General features: G+C 54.2%; 1 protein-coding gene across 1 annotated transcript; it reads right to left on the minus strand.

Moving 5' to 3' along the window:
- Positions 1-282: 282 nt before the first annotated feature.
- Positions 283-1,971, minus strand: LOC129066330 (interleukin-3-like). The gene is made up of 5 exons (XM_054567863.1): positions 1,828-1,971; positions 1,694-1,729; positions 685-777; positions 539-574; positions 283-420 (listed from the first exon to the last, which is right to left on the minus strand). The coding sequence occupies exons 1-5, from the start codon at positions 1,969-1,971 to the stop codon at positions 283-285; spliced, it is 447 nt and encodes a 148-aa protein (XP_054423838.1).
- Between the last annotated feature and the right edge of the window lie 7,750 nt (positions 1,972-9,721).

Below are 9,721 nucleotides of genomic sequence, written 5' to 3' on the forward strand. Positions count from 1 at the left end.
AGGAAAGAACAGAGCTCCTCTGCTAAAATAAATACATTTCACAAGGTGATAAATAAATACACTTCACAAAATAATAAATAAATACATAAATAAATAGCGTCAATAGGATAAAAATGAGAAGATAATCACAAAAGGCCAAATGGGGGCCGCACATTTCAGAAATTAGGTAATTAACAATTCATCTGACTTCACAGGAGAAACTAAAGTCCTCCCAGTCCTGGATGGTGTGAGAGGTGCCTCAGAGCTCAGAGTTGCTGCTGCAGACCCCCCAAGTCCCTATGGTTAGAAAGGCACGGAGATGGGGCTGGGTGTCGAACTGACATTTTTGGCATTGATAAACTTCTCAAGGGAATCCACAAATTTCTTTAACTTCCTCCTGAAATCGTCCCAGTCATTCGTGTTGATAGAGATTGGGTCTTCCTGTGAAAAAACGAGAAAGGTGGTGTCAGATGAAGCTGGGCTGCAAGGCAGAGGGCAGGCTGGGGGTCAGGTCATGGCTGATGGCACTGCCTGCAGAGGCATCTTGGGGGCAGCTTACCGTGGAAGTGGAGGTGGGCATGACTGGCCGGAATGCCTGCGGGGAGAGACCAGAGCAGACACTTAGAGCAAGCCCTGCCGTCGTCTTCCCCAGAGGAAGGGCAGGGCCAAGGCAGGGGTCCCCAAACCCGCGACAGCTTCACATACCACAAGAATTTTCTTGATTTTCTCTGCCCTGTCCTTAAAGTTCTTGGCAGCATTCAGGAATTCCTCCAGGTTTGCCTTCAGAAAGGTTTTATTCTAAGGGGACAAAGAATCCACGTGAGGGGGAACGTTGGGGAATGTCCTTCCTCACAGTTTTCCAAGACTTCTTTCAGGGACATCCTTGGACAATCCCCCCTTGCCCCCTTCTTGCTCAGGTTATGCCCTCAGAGGGCACAGCTCAGGGAGCCCTACGTCCCTCCCACAGTGCCCCTGGCTCCGTGCCAGCTGCAGAAAGGGCCCAGGCAGATCTTTGTGCACTTGGAAAAAAAAACATTTTTCAAAAGAAACTACAAAAGACAAAGGGCTGGCCAAAGGAATTTCTTGGAGCCAGCAAGGGTAATGCCTTGACTGAATTAGGGCTCCCGGGAATGCGGAGGAAAGTGATGTGAACTGTGGGTGCCTGAAAGAGGGGAAATACAAAGAGCCAACACCCTCGGCAGAGATTCAGCCTTTTGTTTGACCCAAGAAATGCCACACACACAAAGATGAGAACATCCCTGAAGCTGACAGGAACAGGAAAAATAACAAAATGATCATGCCCAGGACTGGTCAGGGTGGAAAACATATTAAGCTTTTTAAGGGAAAGGAGGGAAGCAGGCATGTTCATGGGGGAAATCTCAGTCTGTCCATCTAGAGGCTGCCCCCTGAAAACTGAGCTGAAGCCCTTCGATACTGCCTACCTTGAGCTACCTTTTAACTTTGGAATTAAAACAACATTTTCATATTATAGCCATAGCTGGGGAATGATTGAACACCTGTGAAGCACTAGACACTGTTCTTGGAATTTCATATGCATTGTGCCATTTAATTCGCATAACGACCCCTGAGGTAGGTGCTCTTCACCCTATTTACAGGTTAGGCAAAGTGTTGACATGTCTGAGGTCACCCAGGCAGGAGGTGGATTGGGGCCCAGTGCAGGGAGGTGCGCCCAAGTGCAAGGCTGTGTTCTTACCAACAGGATGAATTTGTCATCGAAGTCCAAGTCGCCCTGTGAGGGACAGAGAGAGAGAGAGCCTATGAGTCCTGTCGGCCCGAGCACTGGCCAGCCCGCCCCTGCCCCGTGCCAGCCTTATGCCAGCTACTCACTTCGGGAAGCACAGCTGGCTGGTTGAGGAGGTCCTTTATTTCCTTGAGCAGTGTTTGGAAGTCGATGGGTAAAGGCTGCCCCTGAGCTGGAGACGTGCAGTGTGCAAGCAGGAGCAGAAAGGCCAGGACAGGGAGACTGCTCATCTTTGGGCTGGCAGGACGCGTTCTCTCTCGGGCGGGTCCTCTGTGGTGTTCTGCAGTGTTCGAGGCAGGCTTTTATGCACAGTGACAGTGCGCCAACGATGGTGAAGGGGGCGGGCGTCAGAAGAATCCTTATCTCACACGGAACCTCCAGAGCAAACCACAGACTTATTCATCACTTTGTAGTACCCGAGATCAACGAAACTTGGGAAAAAATTACTGAACATGTTCCACCTCATCTTCCAAAAGGGCTGAGAGGTTGGCTGGCCACTGGGCAGAGTGGGGCCAGTGGAGAGGACTTTTCTAACAGGTGAGGGGCCATCTGACTCTCGGCTCCCTCAGGCCTCCTGCTCAGTGAGACCTGGCCCCGCCATGCCCTGGACAGCCCTGACCCGCTGTTGTCCACGCCACCGGGCACGGCCTGGTCCTGCCTGGGGGGCCAGGTGAAGGCCCGCTGGAACAGACGGGGTCCATGCAGCTGGGCCCATGGCTAAGCGTCCCCATGTGAGCGCATCCGCTGAGAAGCATGCCTCTTGTCACCCCTCCCAACACTGAGGAACTGGGGTTAAAGGTCTCAGTGGTTTGCCTCGTGGGTGTTGGGAAGCTTCTCCTCGATACTTTCTGTTCTTAGTGGGTGGCAGATGGAACCAAGGCACCAGATGCCATTCTTTTTTTGGCCTGATAACAGCACAGGCCAACTCTGCCCTGCGTGGTTGGGGTCTTAGCCCCTGGTGGCGGGCTGGCTGCAGGTGCCGGGCAGCCCCTCGGGTGGCACACAGGAGCCGGGCTCAGGGACCTGAGGGTAGGGATTCTTGAAGAAACTGTCACAGGAGGAAGGGGCTGGCGGGGGAGGTTTAGATGGTAGGATTGGCAAGGTCTGAGGGTGAGGGAAGGGAAGAGGGGAGGGCAGCGCCTCGGTGTTGGGAGCGGGGGAACAGAGGAGAGAGTGGTATCCCCGGGGTCTGGATCCCGGTCTGTGCTGGAGCCTGGATTTGGCAGGTGCAGGCCTGGTGGGAGGGGTTTGCAGAGCAGGGGTGAGAGCAGGGACCGATCCTGCAGGAGGCTACCAAGGACCAGAGAAGCTGCAGCCAGAGAGGAAGCAGGAAAAGCAGGTGGGTGAGGGCCCTTGTCACTTGGGGCTGTCAGGCCCTGACCCAGGCCCAGGGCAGAGGTTTTGGTAAAGGAATGAGTGTGGCAGGGTGTGGGAAAGTTCTCAGAGGTGACTGGGCCTGGGAGGGGGAAGAAGAGAGGTGGGATGATAAAGCCAGGGTCATGACACGACCAGCGTGGGGAGATGAGGGCAGGGTAAACTGAGGCAGGAGAACGTGGCTGTTTTAGGCTTCTGCGCAGCAGCTGATCTGGTTAAGACAAGGGTCAGGATGTGGCTGCAGAAGAGCCAAGTGAAGAGGCCGTGACACAGGGAAGGTCTGTGAGGATAATGCCTATGGCCAAGCACCCAGCTTCTGGCTCAACTCAGCCATGGGCCAGACCCTGGGCTCCACAGTCTGGGCCCAGAGCATCCTCACGGTGTAAGTGTGGTGTCTAAAAGGCACGAGTGAAATGACGTCACACGTGGGGAACCTTAGGACTGGGTCCCCTTGAAGGCACAAGTCACTGAACACACTTTTATTAAGCACTTGTTGTGTGCAGGCACTGTGAGCGAAACAGACAGGCCTGCCTACTTAAGAAACTCACAGCCCTGTGAGGAGAGACAGACCGAAAGCCATGCTGCCCTCAGCTGGGACCTTGGACAGCAGTTTCAGCATCGCCTGGGGGCTGGTTATAAGTGAAGACCCTCAGGGCACACCCCAGGCTTTCTGAATCAAAAAGTGCATTTCAGCAGGGTCCTCAGGTGGTTCGCGTGACACTGAAGACATCCTGATTGAAAAGCTCAGCTCGGGCGGTGGGGGTCCGAGCCCCGGAGACACGGGGCTTCTTGACTACTCACCCGTGGCTTGATGTTATCTTCTATATAAAAGTTTGGGGCAGCTGTGCACCCCAAAATGTGATTTCTTATAGAGAAAAAACATCTTTTGTGTGTGTGTGTGTAAATGGGCTCTTTGAGGGAATTCCTAGAGCACAGTGAATATTAAAATGATTAAAGCCGAACATTCCTGCAAATGTTTCTTTACAAGCCCTGACTTCAGTTGTATATTTGCAAAGCAAAATCCTGCGTAGTGCTATTGTAGATCTTAACATTTGTAGGAGAAGGAAGTTTAGGCTTCAGGCTAGGAGCCTTGTGAGCACTGTGGAGTTTTCAGCCAGGGAGGGGTTTAGTCCCTTAAAGGTTTGAGTCCAGGAGGCCCACAGGTGAGTCTGGCTACTGTGGGAGAAAGGCTGGGAAAAGGCAAGGCAGCAGGGCGGCCAGTGATGGACGATGGAGTTCTCTGGACCACAGATGATAAGAAGGCTGAACTAAGTTGATTCTCATGGGGATGGAACGATCTGGATGAAAGTTAAGACTCTTAACAGATAACTTCTACCAAGCAGCACTTAGTAAATGCCAGGCACTAAGTTCTTTTCATGGGTTAACCCATTTAATCCTCCTAATGAGTCTACGAGGCAGGTACTATTATTATCCCCATTTTAAAGATGAGAAAACTGAGACTCAGGGAGGCTGAGTTCATGCAGCCAGGCAGCAATGCCACCAGGACTGACTGCAAGCAGGTCTGCCTGAGCACCCACCTCCACAGCACCTTGGAAGTGGGAGTGGGAGCGATGCAGGGAAGCAGGAGGGTGAGGTTCCGATACGGGCCCTGGGGTTATTGACAGAAGGCCACTGGAGCCTCCCAGGGAGCAGTGTTAGTGTGTGGCGCAGGCAGAAGCCCTGGCAGTGGACTGAGCAGTGAGTGAGGGGGACAGAGAAGGTAGAAGGCTCTTTGAAGAAGTTTTATTTTGAAGGGAAGGAGAGAGGCAGGGCCACTAGAGGATTCGGGAGCCAGAAAGAGGGAGCTTGAGTATCTCTCTGATGGAGGAGAGCTGGGAATGCGTGAGATAGCTGGAAAGGGGGCCAGCACAGTGGGGCCTGAGGGGCACATGCACAGGGGGGGTTCCTGCCATCAGCTGTTGCCTGCTCACCTGAGCAAAGCTCAGGCAAAGGCTGCCTGAGTGGGCCCAGTCCACCTGGAGGGGAAGGTGCAGTGGGTTGGGTCCACAGGTTTGGTGGCAGGAGGGGACAGTGGCTTCTGTGTTCCCAGTGAAATAGCCAAAGTCAGCCCCTGAGGGTTTGGGGAGGTGGGCTTAGAGGCGCATTTGGGTGGCGTGGTTGGGAGTCTGTGAGCTGACTGCCTGGGGATGACCTTGCAGGGCTGGCAGCCTGGGGTCAGAGCACAAGGAGGCTGGGAGAATCCTGGGCTCTTCGCTGGGCCAGAGTGTAGAATGCAAGGTCCCTAAGGTTGGGCGGGGAGTTATGGGAGAAGCCCTCATGGGCAGGGAAGAGAGCAAGGAGGGCCAGAGCAAGGGAGGCAGGAGATGGTGGGCGCAGCCACACTGGAGAGGCCTCCTGAGTGCAACCCGGCACCTGTTCCCGTGTGAGGAACAGAGTCCCATCCCACCAAGCAAATGTCATTTAGACGGAGCTGCGGCTGCCTCTGTGGAGGAAAACTGGGTATCCTCCACAGCTCTCCTGCGACCTCTCAGGGGACCAGGGGAGCCTCAGCCTCCCCCCGAAGTCTCCTTGGAGGTTGGCCTTGACTCTAAAGATGTGTCTGTCCTGGCTGGTGTGGCTTGGTGGATTGAGTGCCAGCCTGAAACAGAAAGGTTGCCGGTTCAATTCCAGGTCTCTCACATGTCGATGTTTTTCTCCCTCCCTCCCCCTCTCTCTAAAAATAAGTAAAATCTTTAATAATAATAATAATAATAAAGAAGCTGGATCAAGTGAAACCACAGGAACTCTCTCCCACCTCTCCCCTACAGGCCACAGACTGCCCAGCCCTTAGGAAAGTGATTTCACCTTGGGGCGTTTTGTCAGTCTTCTCAGCCCCGCCTCCTGGGCAGGCTGGCTGATCGCAATCAGGAAGGGAAATGAGCTGAGGGCCCAACTCCCTGGCGCTGAGAGAGGCCCTGCGAGGGCTGGGGCAGGAGAGCCGCAGGGACTGTTTCGGGGTGGGTCTCTGGACCCCATCCGAGGAATCCCTGTGGGCCTGGCTCTGCCCCACCTGTGGCCTGTGTTCACTCAGAGTGGGACACAAGGATCCAAGGGTCAGGCCTTTGGGGCCCCTCCAACCGGAGGCCTGTGTCTGCTCTCCATCACAGGCCTAGCAGAATTTGCTGGGGTGCCCAGGCCTCAGTCCTCATGACGACTTCCCCTGCCACCCTTTCCATGGTGTCATGTGTCAGATTCGTTCCGCCCATGATCTCAGTCATGCTTCCGCCGGTGGCCCTGACCACACTGCCTGGTTCTGTCAGCACAGAGGCAGCCCGGGGCTCCTGGCTGGCCAAACAGCGTCACCCAGTTTCACACACACACCTAGGCAGAGCACTCAGAAAAAAGGCACCTGTGTGGGCACAGGTGAGGAGGCCTGGCCTCCTGTTCCCTCCGGCTCTGTCCTCCCTCCTAGGGCCTGTACAGCGTCAACCCGTGCACGCTCGCTTTCTGTCCCATGCTGCTGGGCCGTGGCCTTCGGGAGCTCTCGTGTGTGGAGTGGGGTCCAGTCTAAAAGAGGAAACAGAGGGAGATTACCGTTTAGAACAAGCCTGGGGGAGGAGGAGCCCGGAAATGGGGCAGCCTCACCCAGCCGGGACTACCGGGGACAGCTAGAAGGGACAGCTAGGACCTGAAAGTGGTCTGGAGCCAGGAATGCCACCAAGGAAGAGCTCCCAAGCAGAGTTGGGTTTGGGGATGCAAAAATGTTGTCATTTGACCTCCAGCCTACTGACCACAGCTCTGATACTTGGGTAACTGGGTGTGACCACGTCACTCTTATTGTCATTAATAAATGTATGGGCATACGGTGCCCGTCACTCTCTTCTTGCCCACCTGGAACACAGTGATTTGGGACATGCATTCCTATTGTGTTCATTGTATTTATCTCAAACAAAACCAAGAGCCAGGGGATGGACTGGCAAAGAAGCCGCCTGAAAACTATCAGGTGACAGTTTTGGGACTTAAGTGCTAGTAACACAATGTTCCAGGCTCTTAAGAAGTCCTCTTCTAAGTGGTGAGACGGCACACAGAGTATTAGCCATGTAGATGATGTTGCCAGGTAAAATCGTGCCTGCCTCTCAGGCTGGGCGAGGGAGGCGCCCGCGGGAGTGGCGGAGGTCAGGGCTGTGCAGGGGGTGGCAGGACGGACCCTGCAGGGGCGGAGGCTCGGGCAGGCCCCTCTGAGCTCAGAGTCGGGCTCGCTCCTCCTGGTGGGCAGAGGCTCTTGTCTTCCCTGCTAAGGGAGGTGAAATCATTTGAGAATGTTCTCAGGTTTTACTGAGCATGAGTTCCAGAGAATGATGAATAAGTTTATGTGTTTGTCATGCAGGTTATGTGGACAAAAAAGAAATTCTACACGAAGTAACCTCACAGAGTGGTCTGACCATAAACTAACCGGGCAGGTCAGGTGAGTGGTCATACCCCAGGCCTATAACTCCCCCAGTAAAATGTCTATCTTTGCCTTAAGCAGCTCTGCCCATTTTTCTTGTGCATCTAGGTTAACACAACTTTGAAATAAGTGTGACCACCCTCAAGGGAGCACATAACTTTGTTAACTATCCTGTAATCCAGTCTCTGCCTTGCTTTCTCCCACCTCCACCTAATCTGCTTATGCTCCCTTTCTCACTTCAGTTGCATAATCCTGTCCTCAGTAGCATTTGAGGTCTTGCTTTCTGGCAATTGTACTCAGTTTTGGCTCAAATAAACACTAGCAAAAATTCTCCCCACAATCACCCCATTTCCTACCTTGCCCTGCCACTGGGCCTGTAGGAGGGGGTGCAGGCCGGGCCACTGCAGGTTTCCATAGGGTCTTAACTGCAAATACTTCCATCCGTCTGTTCTTTGCCTCATGTGGGTGTGGTGTGGTAAACTTTTTTGTTTTTTTTAAAGAAGTTCCCCATTCACCCAGGCCCCTTCCCCAGCCCACTTGGAGCCAGAAGCTGAAGCTGGGACGGGCCCTGCTTTGACCAGGTTTTGCCAAAATGAGCTGTGCCCACTTCAGGTGCTGCGCCCGTGGGGCAGCTCAGTGCTTCCTGGGGTCGAGGGCAGGCCAGAGCTGGTGAAGCCAAGGACTGGAGGTCGGGCGGGGGGGGGGGGCGCTGCAAAAGCCTCCCCAGAAGGGACAGCAGACAAGACCCAGGGAGGACAGCCCCTCCCCAGCCCTACCTCACACACTCTGTCCCCGCAGAACCTGCTGCGTTTGGGAACATCTTAGAGAAGTTCACCAATACCTCTAACACATCTTTAACCATCAGTAAAAGTTTGAAGAAACTTGAGGTATGTGAGGCCTGGGAGGGTCCCTCTGGCACTGGGGTCTCCACGTCCCCAGAAGAGCCCACTCTAGGTCAGAGCGCATGACCTTGTCTTGCTCATTTCTAACAGAAGCAGCATTTCCACCCCCATCTCCCCGTCCCTACCCCTCTTCTGCCAACAACCCCTCCAGAACTGGGGCAGGGCGTGGGCGGGTGGCGGGGTGGTGAGGTACCACCCAGCCCCTTAGCTGCAAAGGGCCCATGACTCCTAGGGAGACCCCATTGCCTTCCCAGCTTCCCCAGAAGGCTGACTGGCTTGGCCTGCCCCTGCTCCACAGGAGCTCCCACACACCTTGCCCATACCCATGCCCACATCCCAGGCAGCCGCCAGCGGGGCTGGCGTCCCCACCACCACACTGAGCGTGGCGCCTCAGGTTTTCCGTCTCCGTCTTCCCTTTCTGTCTCCCCCCACCCCTGACCCAAACCTCTGACGTCCTCAATAGGAGAGGAGCACATCCTAACAAGAGATTTTAACGAGTTCTCAAGGAAGTTGAGAATCTTCCTGACAATCGGGGGGTATGTCCCAAAGTCCTCACTGAATTGCTCACAGGCTCTCAAAACCCTGTGTAGAGACCCTTCACCCAGGCAGCATATGCGCAGAGCCCCAAGCTGGACAGTCTGGTCACGAGTCCACCTCCAGTTAACGCCTCCCTGTCACAGGTCTCAGCTGCGGAATGTCGCCCCCGCACCGGGCTGCTCAGGACTGGTTCCAGCTTGCTTATTTATCATCTGCCCTGTTGTGGTACCATTTGTTTTAACGCTGGAGCCCTCTCAGGAGCCCCTGAGCAGAGCTCAGAGGGAATGTGAAATCCTCATGTATAATTCATTTCAAAAGTGTTCCTTCTCCTCTGGGAAAAATGAACGCTTAATAGTCATGTTCTTCTCTTCCAGAGGCTTTCTACATCAGACCTGGGTCTGGGTCAGAGTTCCCGGCTCTGCAGTTAATCTCTTTAATGCCGTGGTTTTAATTCCATTTGGGATTCTGTCTTTGAGTGTTTCCTTGGTATTTCCCTATCCTGTCCCCTGAGTGAGCGCCTTCTCCCCAGCTCAGTCACCACCATCAGCCCCATCTCCTCTCATCCCTCTCCCCATCGCCCACATCTGCTTCCTGTGGTACCTATGGCCTAAGTGGACACCGGGGAGTCAGAAAGTCTTCAACACACAATGAAGAAGGTGACCTGCCAGGCAAGGGGCCTGTGGGGAAATGGATTATAGGGTGATCACTGAGACGGGCCTCAGAAGAGACCGTGCCAGGGTTTTTTCCCTTGACGGGGAACTATGAAGTCAAAGGGTTCCT

The sequence above is a fragment of the Pteronotus mesoamericanus genome, unplaced genomic scaffold, assembly GCF_021234165.1.
Source record: "Pteronotus mesoamericanus isolate MK-2021 breed Mesoamerican mustached bat unplaced genomic scaffold, CSHL_Meso_final contig_2, whole genome shotgun sequence".
NCBI classification, from domain to species: domain Eukaryota; kingdom Metazoa; phylum Chordata; class Mammalia; order Chiroptera; family Mormoopidae; genus Pteronotus; species Pteronotus mesoamericanus.